Source organism: Oncorhynchus tshawytscha, linkage group LG16 (genome assembly GCF_018296145.1).
Source record: "Oncorhynchus tshawytscha isolate Ot180627B linkage group LG16, Otsh_v2.0, whole genome shotgun sequence".
NCBI lineage: Eukaryota > Metazoa > Chordata > Actinopteri > Salmoniformes > Salmonidae > Oncorhynchus > Oncorhynchus tshawytscha.
In genome coordinates, this window is record NC_056444.1 from 17,754,481 (window position 1) to 17,777,134 (window position 22,654).

General features: G+C 43.3%; 1 protein-coding gene across 4 annotated transcripts; it reads left to right on the forward strand.

Annotated features, from left to right (window-relative positions):
* The first annotated feature begins 1,367 nt into the window (after positions 1 to 1,367).
* LOC112236909 (vasoactive intestinal polypeptide receptor 2-like) lies at positions 1,368 to 22,432 on the forward strand. 4 transcript variants are annotated; one of them, XM_042298897.1, is made up of 13 exons: positions 1,368 to 1,915; positions 8,436 to 8,534; positions 8,925 to 8,987; positions 9,519 to 9,613; positions 17,979 to 18,076; positions 18,526 to 18,664; positions 19,312 to 19,459; positions 20,423 to 20,483; positions 20,592 to 20,661; positions 20,837 to 20,928; positions 21,526 to 21,664; positions 21,848 to 21,889; positions 22,061 to 22,432. In XM_042298897.1, exons 1-13 carry the CDS (start codon positions 1,780 to 1,782, stop codon positions 22,232 to 22,234), a joined length of 1,356 nt encoding a protein of 451 aa, XP_042154831.1. In that variant the 5' UTR covers positions 1,368 to 1,779; the 3' UTR covers positions 22,235 to 22,432. The 4 variants fall into 4 exon arrangements, with proteins under 4 accessions (XP_042154831.1, XP_042154830.1, XP_042154833.1 ...); XM_042298896.1 differs by having other exon boundaries at positions 1,370 to 1,915; positions 8,880 to 8,987; XM_042298899.1 differs by having other exon boundaries at positions 1,372 to 1,915; positions 8,432 to 8,534.
* The last annotated feature ends 222 nt before the right edge of the window (positions 22,433 to 22,654 follow it).

The window sequence follows — 22,654 nt, forward strand, 5'->3', positions numbered from 1 at the left end:
CACCCCCCTGTCATGGACAATACCACAACTCCTTTAAGACCATCTCAGGTTGTTAAATCGAACCTTCCAGGGACTTAATGTGACAGAAGTGGTTGTGTGAGGACTGAATCTCTCTTTATTTCTCTCTCGCCCTCTCGCTCTCAGCCATGTGAATGTTGTTATGGTATAAAGACATTCTTCATCATCACATTAAACTCGTAAATGACTGAATGATCTGTGAGTCAGACAGAACACAGCTGGGATGAGTTTATCACTGGAATTCCATCCTCTTGTCTCTCTTTTCATTCTATGCTGTTCTCTCTTCTCCTTTTCACTCTATGCTGTTCTCTCCTCTTTTCACTCTGCTGTTCTCTCCTCTCTTCTCCTATTTTCACTCTATGCTGTTCTCTTCTCTCATCTTCTCCTCTTTTCACTCTACTGTCCTCTTCTCCTCTATGCTGTTCTTTCTTTTCACTATGCTGTTCTCTTCTCTTTTCATTCTATGCTGTTCTCTTCTCTCCTCCTCTTTTCCCTTTATCCTGTTATCTTCTCCTCTTTTCACTCTATACTGTTCTCTCCTCTCTTCTCCTCTTTTCACTATACGCTGTTCTCTCCTCTCAATCGACTCCCCTCCCCCTCTCCTTTTCTCTGTTTTTCTCCTTACCCCCTCTTCTCCTCTTTTCCACTCATCTCTTCTCTCCTCCCCTCTTTCTCCTCTCTTCCTCTCTTTTCTCCTCACAGGAATGCATCAGAGTACCTCTGATGAGACATCTATCTTTCATTATAATTATCTGACAAGTCATTCTGGCATTACAGAGCACTATCAGCTATCAGGTTCCGAAGGCTACGAGCATGTAGAGTGTAGTTCAGGTGAAGGCCGCTAGAGGTCACTGTGGTGGTGCTGTAAACTGAAGGCGGGGGAGATGGCACACCAGGCAGGTAAACCTAAATTACATGTCCTTCACTCTTGACCCTCAACTCATACCTCATAGTCCTACTCCAAACAAGCTAAATACCCTTTAGACAACTGATTATCTTTGCCGTCCAGACAGCAATGATTGGAGACTAGGAGTCTAGGGAGTAGGCTACTAGGCCTAATCTCTGTCCTTAACCAGAACCACAGTTGTAGTACACTGAACAGAAACTACAACACACCTTCTCTTTTTGAAGAAAATAAACTAACCATCCAGGGACTTAATGTGACAGAAGTGGTCATGAGATGAGTTACCTTGCCTAAGACTGAATAATTGCCCTTGACCCCAACCCCAGCCTTATACATTGTCTCTCTATTTATCGCTCTCCTTTTCTCTCTGTGTGAGAGTGAGTGCTGTTGTTATTGAGCCCACTGACTGCCTCGGTAGCGCGGATCACTCAGGCGCGGGCAGAGGCTGGACGGAGTTGACGGGAACGCGCAGTGCCATAAGTTAACGGGAAAGAGATCTCTGCTGTCAAACCGACCTCCGCCTCACTTCTGATAGCTGCCCTCGGAGCTTTCTGTGGCTCCGACTGACTCCCCACCTTTCCAGCATTCTCTTTCTTTTTTATAGTCTCCCTGTTTTTCTCTCTCTCCCTCTTTCTCTCCATACCAGTACAAACAGCTTTCGGTACGATTTTAACGGACACCTCGTGGAACGTTTTGTTTTGTTGCGTTTACAAGCTGTGATTATTTTCTTCACCAACACCAATTGACTGATGACCATTATTAATGTGTCCTTTTTTCGGTGTCTGATGACTTATTGATTTTTCGGGGTTAAATATTATGCGGCCTCTGCCCTCGAGCTGCGCCCTGTGAGGGACCCCATGAGTTCCGCTAAGTGTGACAAGACCCCACGGTGCGCTTGGACATTTCGGAGTACTACTTGCTCGTGCGCGGCCTGCAACCATGGAGCGGTCACGGGTCGGTCTGCTGTTCCTCGCACTCTGCCTTTTACGTGTGGTGAGTAGATGTCACCTATAGGTAGGTTCTGTGGCGATTTTAGCATGTACATCTTGGTGGGATAAAAAAAAAAATACTATGCATAACAGCAAAGCCACTGCGCAATACTAAACAATACAGTAATTGCACTATAACGGTGACAAACGGTGTCCACAAACTGTTAGGGCCGAGATAAAGCTGTCACAACCGCAGAGCTTTCTTTTCAGCACCACATTGCTACACCTGGCTATCAGCGGAGCCTTGTCTGGCAGATACATATTTAATTCAGCCTCATTTACTGTCATTTAATAAACATAGTTGATATGGCTGACTTGCTTAAACAAATGTGGTTTCTACTGACAATTGAAATGTACAAACTATGGCATTAGGGGATCACAGCGGATAAATCCATAATCCATAATTTCAATTAAATGAGATTATCAAATCCATAATTTCTCAAATCCATAATCAAATGATCAAATCCATAATTTCGATGAAGACATTAATGAGCAAGCTAGGATGGACATAGTCAATTTAACTATTTGTTTAGCACTTTTGAAATGTACAGTGACAGAATTCAGAACATGGGCCGTTCTTACAGTGTTCTACCTGTACAACAAGTCAGAACCGTAGGACAAATAAAGGGGGCATATAAGCAGACAATCAAAGCTCTTACAATTACAATATTAAATTATTACATTTCTCTAAAACAGGCTAATGGCTACATGTACATCACCAAGTCATCAAGTCAGAACAGTAGGCTAAGTTATGAGGGGGAAAGGGACCACATTATTAGGGTGTTGTGTAGTAAGCTACTAACAGCTTAATACACAACATACACTTAGTATTACTTTCTAAGCTACAGTATACATATCTCCCTGGCATATTACATCATTAATGCAGCAGCAGCAGCATACAATACATTTTTGGACTCACCTTGTTGTGCTGTGCTCACTTGAACAGGAAGGTGGCGCGGCGGTCCTTGTGAGCAAAATTTGGCATCAAAGTCTGGCATTCTCTGGATTTATTGTGCTTTCAAAACAACTCTGGAAAAAACAAGGTTGAATCATGATGTCAGTGATCTTCAGGTCGAAGCTCTAGAAAGAGGCCTGAGTTCCTTATCTGGAATTCCGAGTTGGATGACCGTTCAAAATGTATTTTCCCAGTCGGAGCTCGTTTTTTCCAGAGTTGCCAGTTGTCTTGAACTCTTAGATTTCCCAGTTCTGAGTTTCCAGATGTTTTGAATGTGGCAGAAGTCATGTGAATGTCATGTGAATGTTTCTCCTTTTAAGCCTGGAAAGAGACCATTAAAACCAGACTTGGACCACACACCCACTCCACTGAATAGCAGGATAGTGATTGATTTGCAATGCTTACAGTTAGCCACTGATTCCTTCCAAACCACTCATTGTAGAATTTGCTATTTCCAACTTGTTGTGTAATGTTTATCTCCACTGGCCGATGAGCTCCGATACGTTTAATCTATCATTTTTCTTCATATGACAATGCTTGAAAAGGATTTACCAGTAGATTGTCAACCTGATTCATGATGATAACTGCTTGTTTAGCTTGCTAGCTAAGATTTTGAAAGTATGATGTTGACATGATCAATCCAAGGTAGATAAAAAGAGATTTTACGTAATTGTATCTGTGGCCAATGACCTTGAGCCTTTTGGATGGGCACTTCTAATGTAAGTCGATGGCAGCACCCAAGGGGCTTGAATTTTCGAGCGGTGATGTGGTGTCCTCATGAGTGACAGAACACTGAGCCAAACACTGCGTAACTAGAGAACATTACCAACTCCTATGATCCGAATTTTCCGCTGGCTGGCCCACCACCACAGAAAGCACTGAGCTAGGCTGAAACACTTGCATTTTGGAGCTGCCTTACTCAAGAAAATAAAAAAGAGACCATGTTTGTATGCGGCTTTATTAACTCAATGATATATTTTTTTTTTACATTGTTTGCAAACTGATATGTGACATGTATTCATGCTAAAATAATGTGCAGAACAGATGGGCCTCAAAACAGGTTTGTAAACAATGGCAGGTCACCACTGGCTAGGTGCACTGTAGAAAGTAATTGCCCAACTCATTAAACCAATTGAATAAGGGTTACTCAAACATCTCTAACTGCCTGTAGAACTCAAATCATGGTACTCACTCAGATGTAAAGCGGATGTTCTTATAACTTAATGTTTTTGAGTATTGTTAACAAAATATTAGGTTATTGAGTAAATATATCTTTGTTTATCTGCTGTGCTAATCTAACGTTATTGACTTTTTACAATGACTTTTTACACTTATTAAATAAGTTGTTCTTACTTTGGTCTATTATGTTATACATCTTTATTTAAAATAATAAAGTCGTAGTCAGACACATTGTTATTTGTGTGAAAAAACACTTGATTGATCTATGTTGTGCTTATTCAGTCGTTTCCAAGTTTCCTTTTATCCCTCAGAAATGTTAAGACTTTGTCAAGCAACTAGTAACTGACAACAACAAAAAAGTATTTAGGGCTACTGTAAATGCTGTGATAATATGGAGGAATGAAAAATGATCTCTCCTTTGTAAAAGCCTATCAGTGGTGGACAGCTAAGCTGACAATGTGGACGAAATGGTAAACGTTGTGACATCTGACATACAGGTAGATTGATGTACTCTGAAAAATATAGAGCCACTATAACTGAAAAGAAACAAGAATGTAAATGCATATTTAGTTTCCAGTCTTTATATGTTTTTATACCAAGTCGAGATTCTCATGAGTCAGATGCAATTGGAAGTGAGTTGATTGCCCATAGCGTTCTTTCATGGTATGCTAGAGGGCCTTCAGAAAGCATTCATACCTCAGGACTTATTCCACATTGTGTTGTGTTACAGCCTGAATTCAAAATGGATTCAAATATAATAGTAATAATCGGCCATTTGCAGTTGAAGTCGGAAGTTTACATACACTTATGTCGGGGTCATTAAAACTCGTTTTTCAACAACTCCACAAATGTATTTTTAACAAACTTAAGTTTGACCCAAGTTAAATAATTTAAAGGCAATGCTACCAAATACTAATTGAGTGTATGTAAACTTCTGACCCACTGGGAATTTGATGAAAGAAATAAAAGCTGAAATAAATCATTCTCTCTACTATTATTCTGACATTTCACATCCTTAAAATAAAGTGGTGATCCTAACTGACCTAAAACAGGGAATTGTTACTTGGATTAAATGTCAGGAATTGTGAAAAACTGAGTTTAAATGTATTTGGCTAAGGTGTATGTAAACTTCTGACTTCATCTGTACACACAATACCCCATAATGACATGGTGAAAATCTTTGCAAATATATTGAACATGAAATACATATATCTAATTGACGTAAGTATTCACACCCCTGAGTCGATACTTTGTAGAAGGAACTTTGGCAGCGATTACAACTGTCAGTCTTTCTGGGTAAGTGTCTAAGACCTTTCCACACCTGGATTGTGCAACATTTGCCCATTATTCTTTTCAAAATTCTTGAAGCTCTGTCAAATTGGTTGTTGATCATTGCTAGACAACCATTTTCAGGTCTTGCCAGATTTAAGTCAAACTGTAACTCGGCCACTGAGGAACATTCACTGTCATCTTGGTAAGAAACTCAAGTGTATATTTGGTCTTGTGTTTAAGGTTATGGTCCTGCTGAAAGGTGAATTCATCTCCCAGTGTCTGATGGAAGGCAGACTGAATCAGGTTTTCCTCTAGGATTTTGCCTGTGCTTAGCTCCATTCAATTTTTTATCCGGAAAAACTCCCCAGTCCTTAACTATTACAAGCATATGCACCTACCACTATGGAGAGAGGTACTCAGTAATGTGTTGTATTGTATATGTCTCAAACATAACACTTTGTATTCAGGACAAAAAGTGAATTGCTTGACACATTTTTGGGGGGGTTTCTTTAGTGCCTTGTTACAAACAGAATGCATGTTTTGGATTATTTTTATTCTGTACAAGCTTCCTTCTTTTCACTTTGTTAATTAGTTTGGTATTGTGGAGTAAATACAATGTAGTTGATCCATCCTCAGTTTTCTCCTATCAAAGACAAACTCTGTAACTGTTTTAAAGTCACCGTTGGCCTCGTGGTGAAATCCCTAAGTGGTTTCCTTCCTCTCCGGCAACTGAGTTAGGAAGGACACCTGTATCGTTGTAGTGACTGGGTGTTTTGATACACCATCCTAAGCGTAATTAATACCTTCACCATGCTCAAAGGGATATTCAATGTATGCTTTTTTTACCCATCTCCCAATAGGTGCCCATTGGAAATCCTCCCTGGTCTTTGTGGTTGAATCTGTGTTTCACTGCTCAACTGAGGGACCTTACAGATAATTGTATGTGTGGGGTACAGAGATGAAGTAGTCATTAAAAAAATCATGTTCAACACTATAATTGCACACAGTGTGTCAATTCAACTTATTATGTGACTTGTTAAGCACATTTTTACTTCTGTACTTATTTAGGCCATAACAAAGGATTTGAATACTTTTTGACTGAAGACAATTCAGTTTTTCATTTTTATTAATTTATAAAAATGTAGAAAAACATAATTCTACTTTGACGTTATGGGATAAACTCAAATGAATCTATTTTAAAGTCAATACAACAAAATATGGAAAAGTCAAGGGGTGTGAATATTATCTGAAGGCACAGTAAACATCTGATGGCACCGGCGCCCGTATCGCCCATATTGGTGGCCATTTTAGGTCGTACCGGTATGTCAGATTAGCTTAATCGGCAAGTTATCAGCATCGGAGCACCACAGAAACACAGCACTTTGAATGAATAACAGACACATGTTCATAACAAGTGGCTAAGGATGAAATGTATCAAAATATCTATTCAAAACATGAAAAAAAATACAAAATATTGACTATAAATGTGTGAAAATGTTAAAATATATGCTTGTTTTGGGGAATTTAAACCATTTACTTGTGTTACAAAAGATTATTAAAATTTAAAATGTTACTGCTTGGCAGAGGGTGTCTTTGCAATCATTATCAATTTGTTGTAAAAAATGATCCCAATTGACACTTTTAAGCTAAAAATGTGTTGGTTAATCCCATTGTTACTTCATTTGATCCAGTGTGGGTTCTCTTCAGACAGACAACTCTTCCAACAAACCACGAGGCAAACATGCCAGAACATCGCGATTAAAAACCAAAGTTTGCAGGCAAAACCTTTGCAGTGGTTCTTGTGAAAGTAGTTGAAGCAAACTAGCCACTTGCGAAATGCGCTCATTTAAAAGTAACCTCTGTGATCTCAATCTTGCTAGCTACTATTTTGTTCAAGCGAATAAGGTAATGACTTAGTTCCTCTATACCAAACTGACGTTCTATTACATACAGACGTGTTCAACCAGAATATTTGAAAATTGTGGGAGGCAACCTGGATGTCTAGAGAGACTACAATCCATCTGTCTCTCTCTCGCTTTGTCTGTCTGTCTGTCTGTCTGTCTGTCTGTCTGTCTGTCTGTCTGTCTGTCTGTCTGTCTGTCTGTCTGTCTGTCTGTCTGTCTGTCTGTCTGTCTGTCTGTCTGTCTGTCTGTATTTCTCTCTCTCTCTGTTTCTCTCCATTCTCTCTCTCTCTTGGAAACCCGCACAGTGTCAGGATATTGAGAATTTGAATTTTGTGTGCAATAAATAAATGACATATTATAGGATGTTACATGTTTCCATTGGTAGTGGTGAGATAACGTGTGATTAGTTGAGACAGTAACGGGGAACTGTGTGATTGGTTGAGACAGTAATGAGGTTGTGGGTTATTGGTTGTTTGTGTTCTGGTGACAGTAGAGTTGATAAATCAGCTCCAAGAGGAACAGAGATGCCAAGATGATGCGGCCGGTGCAGGGGAAGGAGTGGCAAGGAGGGAAAGGTGTAATCACAATGATAGTCCTGAACTGTGGCAGAGCGAAGTATTAATTCACAATATAAACTTCATAGATCACCCAGTTTAACTACTCACACGCACGGATGCACACATATATACATGCACACACAATACAGGCATATGAACCCCACACACAGTTTATGTTTGTCTGTAAGTGAATATCCTAAAGCCTGCAAGTCAGAAGACATACCTAGCACAGGGATGGCTGTGTGAGTGTCTGTCTGTCTGTGTGTTTGTGTTAAGTGGAGGGGGTGTTCTTGGTTTGTTTGTTTGGATGTTCCTGTTGCCTGTGGTCACGATAAGTACCCAATGCCTTTAACCCTCTCCACACAGTGAGCTCTGTCCAAAGGAATGCAAGAATCTCTCTCTCTCCCCATCTCTTTTCCATCTCTCTTTACACTCTCCCTCTCTCTTTCCACCCTTATTTCTTTCTCCCTCTCCCACAGTTTCTCATGTAGTTCAATATTCCAAATGGTAGAGCCAATATGTCTGCCTAAATAGATGAGTGAAGGAGACAAGGAGAAGAAAAGAGAAGACGAGGAGAGAAGACGAGGAGTGGAGGCAGTTACGTTAAGTTGAGACACATCCATTGACTGTCTTTCTACTCCCTCTCTGTCCAGAAAGTCAGCGGGAGAAATCCCACGTGTCACTTCCTCTGGGAGCTGCAGAGGGCAGAGCTAGTATGTCACTATGAGCTGAAGAAACAATCCATGGAGCCTGCAGGTAGACACATTCTCACACGAAATGTTGTCCCATAAGCCACCACAGCCTACACACACACACACACACACACACACACACATACAGGTTTGACATGCATGAGTGGTTGTGTGTGTGTACATTTTCTTATGACCTGTTTGTACGGGTTTACACCAAGCGTAGCTCTAGTGAAAGTGGACAGAATCGTATCTGTTGGTACACAGGGTCCCCTAACGCCTGTGACCTGTGTCTGCTTTCCCACGGGTTGTGTGTGGGTGTGTGTGTGTGTGTGTGTGTGTGTGTGTGTGTGTGTGTGTGTGTGTGTGTGTGTGTGTGTGTGTGTGTGTGTGTGTGTGTGTGTGTGTGTAGGCTGTGGTGGCCTATGGGACAACATTTCGTGTTGGGCCCCAGCAGCAGTAGGGGAGGTGGTGACTCTTTCCTGCCCCCCTGCTCTCATACACCTCTTCGGACGACAAGGTAAACACAAATCTATTCCTCCATCCCGCTGTGCCTCAATCATTCCATCAACCATACTGTACATCCTGTCAGGACAACAATTCTAGTTGCAAATTAAATGTATTAGTGGCCTCTCGATGACCCCACTCTGAGGTTAGGGGTCACCATAAAGCAGGATTTAGCACCCTGAGAGACCTTCTCCTAAGGCTTAGGCCGGTGTCTGTAACCCAGCTAAAGGTCTGTCCAGAAGATAGAATCATCTACAGGTTACTCTGAGCCACAGTTGTCATGGTCTGGGCCTGGCACTGAGGGAACCAACAGATAAGGAATGAGCATATAACGAGTGGTTTGTTCTTCACTCGGCAGTAGATTGCTGCGAGACTACCTGGAGGACCGTGTCTGTCTCCCGTTGCACCTGTCTGTATGTCTATCTGTCTATTAAACATTTTAAAATATAGTATGTGTTGGCCTTATCTTTGCATTTTCACACCTTGGGCAAATTCACGATTCCTGACAATCCCTCCTTCTATTCCTGTATGTTCTCTCTTTTAGGCAACATCAGTAGGAACTGTACAGAGGCAGGCTGGTCTGATGTCTACCCCAGCCTCAGCACTGTCTGCTGGTCCAGCGACAACAAACCCAACATGGTAGGATTAACCACGGCAACTCCACAGTTAGTGAACCAACATGGCAGAGAAACCTTAACTACTGAACCAAAATGAAGAAACAGACTCCATTCACTACTAAATCCCTTTACAGTCAGACACTGCACTGAGCTGGAACAGGTTGTTCAAGCAGTTGTGACTCAAATGGAAACTTCTCTTTTGTCTGCTTGATGATAGTGGGTTATAAGGTCAGGGAGCCCAGGGAAATTACATTTTGATCCCTCCAAACATTTCACAATGTTTGTCATACCCTACCTCTGAGTGTGTGTGTACACCCTGTGGGCCTGAGGCGTCCTGTACGACGAGAGTAGAGAGTCATAAGGCTTACGTGGCCTGGCTAGGTTATTGCAGGGATATAGGAGACTGCATTCCAGTGCTCAAAGGTCATATTGGGCCTTAATCAGCAGTTGTTCCCAGCCTTGTTTCTTTAATGGCATGTTCTTAGCCTGGTTAACAAACAGGCTAACTGCAATGTAACTACCAGGTTATAGAGAATATCTGGAACTGGTATCTGGTATCTCTCTCTCTTTCACTCTGTCCTCCTCAGTGATTCCATATGGTTGATCTTTGGTGGTATGACAGCCTCTGTGGTTGAGTTAGTCCAGACCCTCCCAGGTGTTCCATTGAGATTCCACAGTCAGAGGAGAGGATTCTGTCTGGAAGAGGAAGGGATGAAGGGGTTCCATGCCTTACAACTGTCAAGAGGAGTCTGGACTTTCTCCCCAAATAGGGTCAAGGTCAGGGGTCAGAGGTGAAAGGTTAAAGTTAGGGTTTATTGTTTGGGATTAGAGACAAAGCACAATATTAAGGTTTGAACAGTTTTATGTTTGAATGTTGATACACGTGTCAATTGTGTGTGTGTGGTATGTGTTTGAGTGTGTGCGTGTGTGTTTGTAAGTGTGTGAACGCATGTGTGTGTCTCAGATGGTGTCTCACGCAACAAGCTCTCACAGTTTCACTGCAGAATCTGATGTTTTGTCCATAAATGTACATTTTGGAGGTTAGGGGAGACCAGGGTTGGTTGTCACACGTTTACTCTTGTGTGTATTTCTCAGCACCAGGATTTCTTACAAGACTCTTTTCAACATGAATAGAAAGACCAAGGTTCTGGGTTGAAATAGGGCTAATTTGTATACTCACATTATCAAATCAAATCAAGTTTATTTGTCACGTGCGCCGAGTACAACAGGTAGACCATACAGTGAAATGCTTACTTACAGGCTCTAACCAATAGTGCAAAAAAAGGAACTGGGTGAAAATAGGTAAGTAAAGAAATAAAACAACAATAAAAAGACGAAAATAGCAGTAGGGAGGCTATATACAGACACCGGTTAGTCAGAGTGATTGAGGTAGTATGTACATTCGTGGCCAAAAGTTTTGAGAATGACACAAATATTAATTTTCACAAAGTCTTCTGCCTCAGTTTGTATGATGCCAATTTGCATATACTCCAGAATGTTATGAAGAATGATCAGATGAATTGCAATTAATTGCAAAGTCCCTCTTTGCTATGCAAATTAACTGACCCCCAAAATAACATTGCCACAAAAGGACCAGCTGACATCCTGTCAGTGATTCTCTCATTAACGCAGGTGTGAGTGTTGACGAGGACAAGGCTGAAGATCACTCTGTCATGCTGACTGAGTTTGAATAAGAGACTGGTAGCTTCAAAAGGATGGTGGTGCTTGGAATCATTGTTCTTCCTCTGTCAACCATGGTTACCTGGAAGGAAACACGTGCAGTCATCATTGCTTTGCACAAAAAGGGCTTCACAGGCAAGGATATTGCTGCCAGTAAGATTGCACCTAAATCAACCATTTATCGGATCATCAAGAACTTCAAGGAGAGCGGTTCAATTGTTGTGAAGAAGGCTTCAGGGCGCCCAAGAAAGTCCAGCAAGCACCAGGACCGTGTCCTAAAGTTGATTCAGCTGCGGGATCAGGGCACCACCAGTACAGAGCTTGCTCAGGAATGGCAGCAGGCAGGTGTGAGTGCATCTGCACGCACAGTGAGGAGAAGACTTTTGGAGGATGGCCTGGTGTCAAGAAGGGCAGCAAAGAAGCCACTTCTCTCCAGGAAAAACATCAGGGACAGACTGATATTCTGCAAAAGGTTCAGGGATTGGACTACTGAGGACTGGGGTAAAGTCATTTTCTCTGATGAATCCCCTTTCCGATTGTTTGGGGCTTCCGGAAAAAAGCTTGTCCGGAGAAGATAAGGTGAGCGCTACCATCAGTCCTGTGTCATGCCAACAGTAAAGCATCCTGAGACTATTCATGTGTGGGGTTGCTTCTCAGCAAAGGGAGTGGGCTCACTCACAATTTTGCCTAAGAACACAGCCATGAATAAAGAATGGTACCAACACATCCTCCGAGAGCAACATCTCCCAACCTTCCAGGAACAGTTTGGTGACGAACAAAAATCAAAATCAAATCAAATCAAATGTATTTGTCACATACACATGGTTAGCAGATGTTAATGCGAGTGTAGAGAAATGCTTGTGCTTCTAGTTCCGACAATGCGGTAATAACCAATGAGTAATCTAACCTAACAATTCCAAAACTACTACCTTATACACACAAGTGTAAAGAGATAAAGAATATGTACATAAATATATATGAATGAGTGTTGGTACAGAACAGCATAGGCAAGATGCAGTAGATGGTATTGAGTACAGTATATACATATGAGATGAGTAATGTAGGGTATGTAAACAAAGTGGCATAGTTTAAAGTGGCTAGTGATACATGTATTACATAAAGATGCAATAGATGATATAGAGTACACTATATACATATGAGATGAGTAATGTAGGGTATGTAAACATTATATTAAGTAGCATTGTTTAAAGTGGCTAGTGATATATTTTGCATCAATGCCTTTTCCAGCATGATGGAGCACGTTTCCATAAGGCAAAAGTGATAACTAAGTGGCTTGTGGAACAAAACATCGATATTTTGGGTCCATGGCCAGGAAACTCCCCAGACCTTAATCCCATTGAGAACTTGTGGTCAATCCTCAAGAGGCGGGTGGACAAACAAAAACCCACAAATTCTGACAAACTCCAAGCATTGATTATGCAAGAATGGGCTGCCATCAGTCAGGATGTCAGGATGTAGCCAGTATAAAATGACTGGTTTTGTACAACAGACCAGCGCTCTCGTGAATAAAACTTATTGACTATTTTAGCTGGGCCTCCTTCTGTTTCATTTCAATCAGTATCTTACAAATCCTGATTAGCACACTGAGTAGTTTAATTGAATTGGTTTATGAACATCGAGAACATAATTCTCATGACACCTCCCTATAGGCTGCCTCGTTGTTGTCGGTGATCAGGCCTAACACTGTTGTGTCATTGGCAAACTTAATGATGGTGTTGGAGTCATGCTTGGCCATGCAGTCATGGGTGAACAGGGAGTACAGGAGGGGACTGAGCATGCACCCCTGGGGAGCTCCAGTGTTGAGGATCAGCGTGAAAGACGTGTTGCTACCTACCCTCACCACCTGGGGGCGGCCCGTCAGGAAGTCCAGGATCCAGTTGCAGAGGGAGGGTTTTCGTCCCAGGATCCTTAGCTTAGTGATGAGCTTTGAGGGTACTATGGTGTTGAATGCTGAGCTGTAGTCAATGAATAGCATTCTCACATAGGTGTTCCTTTTGTCCAGGTGGGAAAGGGCAGTGTGGAGTGCAATAGAGATTGCATCATCTGTGGATCTGTTTGGGCAGTATGCAAATTGGAGTGGGTGTAGGGTTTCTGGGATAACGGTGTTGATGTGAGCCATTACCAGCCTTTCAAAGCACTTCGTGGCTACCGACGTGTGTAGTCATTTAGGCAGGTTACCTTAGTGTTGTTGGGCACAGGGACTATTGTGGTCTGCTTGAAACATGTTGGTATTACAGACTCAATCAGGGACATGTTGAAAATGTCAGTGAAGACACCTGCCAGTTGGTCAGAACATGCCTGGAGCACACGTCCTGGTAATCCGTCTGGGCCTGCAGCCTTGTATATGTTGACCTGTTTAAAGGTCTTTCTCACATCGGCTACTGAGAGCATGATCACACAGTCGTCCGGAACAACTGATGCTCTCATGCATGCCTCAGTGTAGCTTGCCTCGAAGCGAGCATAGAAGTGATTTAGCTCGTCTGGTAGGCTTGTGTCACTGGGCAGCTCGCGGCTGTGCTTCCCTTTGTAGTCTGTAATAGTTTGCAAGCCCTGCCACATAAGCCAAGCATCGGAGACGGTGTAGTATGATTCAATCTTAGCCCTGTATTGACGCTTTGCCTGTTTGATGGTTCGTCGCAGGGCATAGCAGGATTTCTTTTAAGCTTCCGGGTTAGAGTCCCACACCTTGAATGCGGCAGCTCTACCCGTTAGCTCAGTGCGAATGTTGCCTGTAATCCATGGCTTCTGGTTGGGGTATGTACGTACAGTCACTGTGGGGATGACGTCCTCGATGCACTTATTGATAAAGCCAGTGACTGATGTGGTGTACTCCTCAATGCCATCGGAAGAATCCCGGAACATGTTCCAGTCTGTGAAAGATGGGGTTGAAAATGCATAATTTTATGCCTTGAGAAAAACCTTTGACATTTTTAGTACATTTGCATGTGTACATGTGTGGGTGTGTGACAGACAAAATGATGTGTGTGAAAGAGAGGCAACAAACCCAGATAGCACAGATACCTCTGCCCAACGGATGTGCACAAGATGCATTGAGCAGTTTAGACATGGTTGGCTCATGGCAAGATGTCTCAAAGATGTGTGTAGAATGCCTACATTCTAAATTCTACAGTTCTACATCGTTTAGATGTCGGGCAGGCATCAACATTCTATTCTGATGTCTGCAATGTTTTACCAATATACAAACGTTCTCCACACTACATATTCCCAACACATTTTGATATATCGGCCAAAGCTGTTTGTGTTTACTTGTAATGGAGGTCTCTATAGCAACAGCATAAAATAGCTTGGGAGTTATTATACTGTATACTGGCAGTAACAATGTCCATTAACAATATGGTAATAATGTGTTTGACAGTGACAACTAACCCCACATTCGATATGACATCCATCCCCACCACTTCCTCCAATGCTAATTAAGATTTGTATTTCTGATTGCATTTATTAAGGGTCCCCATTAGTTCCTGCCAAGGCAGCAGCTACTCTTTCTGGGGTTTATTATGGATCCCCATTAGTTCCTGCCAAGGCAGCAGCTACTCTTCCTGGGGTTTATTATGGATCCCCATTAGTTCCTGCCAAGGCAGCAGCTACTCTTCCTGGGGTGTATTATGGATCCCCATTAGTTCCTGCCAAGGCAGCAGCTACTCTTCCTGGGGTCCAGCAACATTAAGGCAGTTAAAACACCGTTTAAAACACTTTACCCAATACTTTTACCCAATACTTTTACTGAGTTACCTCAGGGCACTATTCCACTATCACATATTTACAATACAACATCAACTAACCTGTACCCCTGCACACTGACTTGTTACCGGTGCCCCCTTTATATAGCCTTGTTATTGTTATTCTTATTGTATTACTTTTGACTTTAGTCTACATGGTAAATATTTTCTTAACTCTTCCGGAACCACACTATTGGTTAGAGCCTGTAAGTAAGAATTTCACGGTAAAGTCACCTATTGGTTAGAGCCTGTAAGGAAGCATTTCACTGTAAGGTCACCTATTGGTTAGAACCTGTAAGTCAGCATTTCATGGTAAAGTCACCTATTGGTTAGAACCTGTAAGTCAGCATTTCACGGTAAAGTCACCTATTGGTTAGAGCCTGTAAGTAAGCATTTCACGGTAAAGTCACCTATTGGTTAGAACCTGTAAGTCAGCATTTCACGGTAAAGTCACCTATTGGTTAGAGCCTGTAAGTAAGCATTTCACGGTAAAGTCACCTATTGGTTAGAGCCTATAAGTAAGCATTTCACGGTAAAGTCACCTATTGGTTAGAGCCTGTAAGTAAGCATTTCACGGTAAAGTCACCTATTGGTTAGAGCCTGTAAGTAAGCATTTCACGGTAAAGTCACCTATTGGTTAGAGCCTGTAAGTATGCATTTCACGGTAAAGTCACCTATTGGTTAGAGCCTGTAAGTCAGCATTTCACGGTAATGTCACCTATTGGTTAGAGCCTGTAAGTCCGCATTTCACGCTAAAGTCACCTATTGGTTAGAGCCTGTAAGTAAGCATTTCACGGTAAGGTCACCTATTGGTTAGAGCCTATAAGTAAGCATTTCACGGTAAAGTCACCTATTGGTTAGAGCCTGTAAGTAAGCATTTCACGGTAAAGTCACCTATTGGTTAGAGCCTGTAAGTCAGCATTTCACAGTAAAGTCACCTATTGGTTAGAGCCTGTAAGTCAGCATTTCACGCTAAAGTCACCTATTGGTTAGAGCCTGTAAGTAAGCATTTCACGGTAAAGTCACCTATTGGTTAGAGCCTGTAAGTCAGCATTTCACGGTAAAGTCACCTATTGGTTAGGGCCTGTAAGTCAGCATTTCACGGTAAAGTCACCTATTGGTTAGAGCCTGTAAGGAAGCATTTCACGGTAAAGTCACCTATTGGTTAGAGCCTGTAAGTCAGCATTTCACGGTAAAGTCACCTATTGGTTAGAGCCTGTAAGTCAGCATTTCACGGTAAAGTCACCTATTGGTTAGAGCCTGTAAGGAAGCATTTCACGGTAAAGTCACCTATTGGTTAGAGCCTGTAAGTAAGCATTTCACAGTAAAGTCACCTATTGGTTAGAGCCTGTAAGTCAGCATTTCACGGTAAAGTCACCTATTGGTTAGAGCCTGTAAGGAAGCATTTCACGGTAAAGTCACCTATTGGTTAGAGCCTGTAAGTCAGCATTTCACGGTAAAGTCACCTATTGGTTAGAGCCTGAAAGTCAGCATTTCACGGTAAAGTCTCCTATTGGTTAGAGCCTGTAAGGAAGCATTTCACGGTAAAGTCACCTATTGGTTAGAGCCTGTAAGGAAGCATTTCACGGTAAAGTCTCCTATTGGTTAGAGCCTGTAAGGAAGCATTTCACGGTAAAGTCACCTATTGGTTAGAGCCTGTAAGTCAGCATTTCACGGTAAAGTCACCTATTGGTTAGAGCCTGAAAGTCAGCATTTCACGGTAAAGTCTCCTATTGGTTAGAGCCTGTAAGGAAGCATTTCACGGTAAAGTCACCTATTGGTTAGAGCCTGTAAGGAAGCATTTCACGGTAAAGTCACCTATTGGTTAGAGCCTGTAAGGAAGCATTTCACGGTAAAGTCTACACTTGTTCTATTCAGCGCATGTGACAAATACAGTTTGATTTGAACATCTTATCATTTGTAAGTGTGTCTGTGCCTCTTCACAGTTCCACAGTCCCATAAGGTGTATTTTTACTGAATGCATCAGTTACCTGATGTGAAATAGAGCAAACCCCAAGCCTACATTTATTTAACTAGACAAGTAAGTTAAGAACAAATTCTTATTTACAATGACGGCCTTAACTGCCTTGTTCAGGGGCAGAACGACATACTTTTACCTTGTCAGCTCTGGGATTCGATCTAGCATCCTTTCGGTTACTAGTCCAACACTCTAACCACTAGGCTACCTGCACCCCTTGATGGTAATAGTGCTCACCGTTGCCCATAGTGGTTGGTTTTGAAATAATATCTCGACATCCTGCTTACCTGGACGGACGTCGAATTTTTGCAACCTGGCTAGGGGAATGTTATTTATCAGGATGAGAGGGTGATGGGGAGGAGAATGTTGTTTATCAGGATGAGAGGGTGATGGGGAGGAGAATGGTTGTTTTTCAGGATGAGAGGATTATTGGGAGGGTAATGTTGTTTATCAGGATGAGAGGGTGAGGGGGAGGAGCATGTTGTTTATCAGGATGAGAGGGTGATGGGGAGGAGAATGGTTGTTTATCAGGATGAGAGGGTGATGTGGAGGAGAATGGTTGTTTATCAGGGTGAGAGGGTGATGGGGTGGAGAATGGTTGTTTATCAGGATGAGAGGTTGATGGGGTGGAGAATGTTGAAGAGCAGACAGACTAAGATATACACACACACACTAGTTGCAGGTATTTCCCAACCTCTCGTGGTATGACATCTATGAGAGGAAAGGGGTAATTAATGCAGGTTTGAAGCTAAACAGCGCTGGTGCAACCATGGACATTATCTTTTGCATTCCAAACTGGTTGTGAAAGAAACACTTGTAGAGACAGACTGTTTTGACATCAGCAAGGCTTTTTATAATGCAGGCAGAATGTATGCCTATGTGTGACAATGTTTGTGTCTGTGTGTCCTTGATGTAGCTGGTGTGTTGCAATGTGTGTGTGTACATGACTGTATGTGTGTCTCCTCCAGCTGCTGTTCTACTCGGTGGTGAAGACTCTCTACACTCTGGGCCACAGTCTCTCCCTCATCGCTCTCATCACCTCTACAATCATTCTCTGTCTGTTCAGGTAACCAACACACACACACACACACATAGAGACACACACACACACATGCTTTGTGAAAGGAGTAGTGTTTTGCTGTTTTTAATACGGGGGTTATCAAGGATCCTTCTGGATGTTTATATTTCCCATAATTCACTTATAGACACCGTTAATAAACATTCTTATCACGACCCCATGTCTCATGTGTGAATGTGTGTGTGAGTGTGTGTGTGTTGCGTGTGTGTATGCGTGCGTGTGTGTGTGTGTGTGTGTTTGTGTATGTTTGTGTGTGTGTATGCGTGCGTGTGTGTGTGTGCGTGTGTATGCGTGTGTGTGTGTGTGTGTGTGTGTGTGTGTGTGTGTGTGTGTGTGTGTGTGTGTGTGTGCGTGCGTGCGTGCGTGTATGTGTGTGTGTGTGTGTGTGTGTGTGTGTGTGTGTGTGTGTGTGTGTGTGTGTGTGTATTTGTGTGTAGGAGGCTCCACTGTACTAGGAACTACATCCATGTGAACCTGTTTGTGTCGTTCATCTTGCGAGCTGTGGCCGTGCTGGTTAAAGACTCTGTAATCTTCTCCCATAATGAAAACACTGACTGTAGCACGCAGCCCTCACTGGTGAGATTCCCACTGTATATTGCAAAATGTATGCCAATGTCTGTCTCCATGTACTGTCTCCAATGTCTGTCTCCAAGGACTGTCTCCAATGTCTGTCTCCAAGGACTGTCTCCAATGTCTGTCTCCAAGGACTGTCTCCAATGTCTGTCTCCAAGGACTGTCTCCAATGTCTGTCTCCAATGACTGTCACCAATGACTGTCTCCAATGTCTGTCTCCAATGTCTGTCTCCAGTGTCTGTCTCCAATGTCTGTCTCCAATGACTGTATCCGATGTCTGACTCCAATTAGTGTCTCCAATATCTGTCTCCAATGTCTCTCTCCAATGACTGACTCCAATGACTGTCTCCAATGTCTGTATCCAATTACTGTCTCCAATGACTGTCTCCAAGTACAGTGTGAAACTATTGCTACAGTAGTAAAATGTATTGTTTGTAGTTGTGAAGTCAATCTAACGTTGTGTAACTAACATGGCTAACTACTCTGTGTGTGTGTGTGTGTGTGTGTGTGTGTGTGTGTGTGTGTGTGTGTGTGTGTGTGTGTGTGTGTGTGTGTGTGTGTGTGTGTGTGTGTGTGTGTGTGTGTGTGTGTGTGTGTGTGTGTGTGTGTGTGTGTGTGTGTGTGTGTGTGTGTGTGTGTGTGTGTGTTAGGTGGGCTGTAAGGTCAGCTTGGTGATGTTTAACTATTTCATCATGGCTAACTTCTTCTGGCTGCTGGTGGAAGGCCTCTACCTACACACTCTGCTCCTCGTCACCTACGGATACACACACCTCGCTGTCTACCTCACCATCGGCTGGGGTAAGAACACACACACACACTCTGTAACCATGGCCATGAACCAGAGGGTTTTATCCCAGTATAATAAATGAAATAGTCTAAACACTGTTGTAATGTCCTCTCTCCCTCGCTGCTCTCCGTTTGTCCAAAGTCTCTTCCTGGACTAGTTGTTAGTACTTCATCCTTCAGCCCCTGACAGAAACCATCCATTGTGTTAATGTTCCCTGTGTTCAGCAGGTTATGGTTGAGTATTATGGACCGTGTCTATGGTGTTTAGTTTATAGGCCGCTATTTAGTGGAAGTCTCAAAGAAGTCTGGTGTCCTCTTTCTCTCTTTCTTTTCTCTCTCTCTCTCTCTCTCTCTCTCTCTCTCCCCTCTCTCTCCCCCTGTCTCTCTCTCTCTCTCTCGCCCCCTCGCTCTCTCTCTTTTCTCTCTCTCTCTTCCCCTGTCCCCCCCTCTCTCTCTCTCTCTCTCTCTCTCTCTCTCTCTCTCTCTCCCCCTCTCTCTCTCTCTCTCCCCCTCTCTCTCCCTCTCTCTCTCTCTCTCTCTCTCTCTCTCTCTCTCCCCTGTCTCCCCCTCTCTCTCTCTCTCCCCCTCTCTCCCCTCTCTCTCTCTCTTCTCTCTCTCTCTCTCTCTCTCTCTCTCTCTCTCTCTCTCTCTCCCCCTCTCTCTCCTCTCTCTCTCTCTCTCTCTCTCCCTCTCTCTCTCTCCCCCTCTCTCTCTCTCTCTCTCTCTCTCTCTCTCTCTCTCCCCCTGTCTCTCCCCCATCTCTCTCTCTCTCTCTCTCTCTCTCTCTCTCTCCCCCTGTCTCTCTCCCCCTCTCTCTCTCTCTCTCTCTCTCCCCCTGTCTCTCTCCACCCCCCCCTCTCTCTCTCTCGCTCTCTCCCCCTTCCCCACCTCTCTCTCTCTCCCCTGTCTCTCTCTCCCCCTGTCTCCCCCTGTCTCTCTCTCCCCCCCTCTCTCTCTGTGTTTCACCACACCCAGGGTTACCCTCAGTATTTCTTGTGGTCTGGGTCTTCTGTAGGATCTATCTGGAAGACACCGGGTGAGTCTTTGACATCATCAACATGAGCTTCTCACCATCTCACTAGTCAACAGGGGACTTATCAATGTGCATGTGCATGTGCGTGTTTGTTTGTGTGTGTGTGTGTAGGTGCTGGGAGAGGAATGACATCCCCACCCCTTGGAGGGTGATCAACTGGCCCATAATGGCGTCTGTGATAGTGAGTATCAGTAGAGCCGTCATGTCGTCCCAGTATCAGAAAGCTCTTTGAGTCACTGAACAAACTAGGAGAAACAGAAATGTTCTGCTGTCTCCATTAGAGCCAATAGCGGGGACTCATGTAATGCTTTTTCTAATGGAGGTCTGTTGTCTCGTTTCTTGTCGTCCTCTGTCAGATCAACTTTGTTCTTTTTATCAGTATCATCCGTATTCTAGTCCAGAAACTACGCTGCTCTGACGTGGGCGGGAACGACCAGTCACAATACAGGTACTCTCTCAACAACCAATCACAATACAGGTATGAACAACTGATCAAATGTTTTATTTAAGCTTATTTAAACTTAGAAAACATAGTGAATTCTACACTCCAGAAACAATCTGAGCACTACCACAACATACACTCACAGATTGTTAGGTACACCCCTTTGCCACCAGAACAGCCTTAATTCTTTGGAGCATGGTTTCTGCAAGTCGGGAAAACATTCCACAGTGATGCTGTTCCATGCTGACACGATGGCATCACGCATATGCAGCAGATTAGAAGGCGGTACACCACCGCCACCAGCCTGTATGGTTGACACCAGGCAGGTCCATTGACTCATGCTGTTTACTCCAAATCGTTGGACCAGACAATCACACCACGCTGAAAGTCACTTAGGTCACTTGTTTTGCCCATTTTAACTTTCAATCAAACAGTAACTGAATGCCTCGATGCCTGTCTGCCTGCTTTATATAGCAAGCCATGGCCACGTGACTCACTGTCTGTAGGAGCAATCCATTTTTGTGAACTGGGTGGTGTACCTAATAAACTGGCCAGCCAGTATATATATACACTCTCTCACACACACCTACCTGTGTGTTGCAGGCGTCTGGCTAAGTCCACCCTGCTGTTGATCCCTCTCTTTGGAGTCAACTACATGGTGTTTGTCTACCTGGTGGAGACAGAGAGCGACGGGATAGAGGAGTACAAGATTCTGTTTGACCTGGTACTGGGGTCCTTCCAGGTATACCATTACCTTAACCCCTGATCTTTAACCTTTAACCCCCCTAACCCTATCCAGGTTAACCCAGGTCTAGGATCTTTCTGTATATGCCTATATATGTTCCACATGGTGTTGTAATAAGTTTATGACATGTATAGTGTGTATAGAAGCTGTTGATGTTGCCATATGCTGTGTGTCCTCTAGGGCCTGATGGTAGCCATCCTCTACTGCTTCCTCAATACTGAGGTCAGTCAGCTCAATGTAATATTACATTACATTCAAAATGTTCTCTGTAACCATACTCTCTAAGGTTGTGTGTGTGTGTGTGTGTGTGTGTGTGTGTGTGTGTGTGTGTGTGTGTGTGTGTGTGTGTGTGTGTGTGTGTGTGTGTGTGTGTGTGTGTGTGTGTGTGTGCAGGTCCAGGGGGAGCTGAAGTTGAAGTGGAGGAGTGTGTCATTGAAGCGCTACATGTGGAGGGACTACCGTCTACACAGGGGATCAATCAGCCATAACGGGACTGATAACTCCACCCCCTTCCAGAGGAACTCCAGAGCCCAATCCATCCTGCAGACAGAGACCACCTCACTGTGACACGACAGTAGTTCCAGCTGTGTGACCCCAGACTTGCTTCTAACTCTTTCTTTGACCCCGAAAGTAGATCTGGGTTCAATCAACCAGTCAATCAAACAATACAAGTTGAGGTGAAACTGAAAAGAGGAACATTTGTAACAGAGATAGAGATATTTCAAGATATTTGCTTGTTTGATAAACAGATGAACTTTTACCACAGTGCCAAGAGAGGCTGGATGTTTTATTCCATACATGCTGGAAGCCTTGAGGAGCTGTCCATGCTGCCACAGTGTGTGTTTGTGTGTGTGTGTGTGTGTGTGTGTGTGTGTGTGTGTGTGTGTGTGTGTGTGTGTGTGTGTGTGTGTGTGTGTGTGTGTGTGTGTGTGTGTGTGTGTGTGTGTGTGTGTGTGTGTGTGTGTGTGTGTGTGTGCGCGCGTGCAT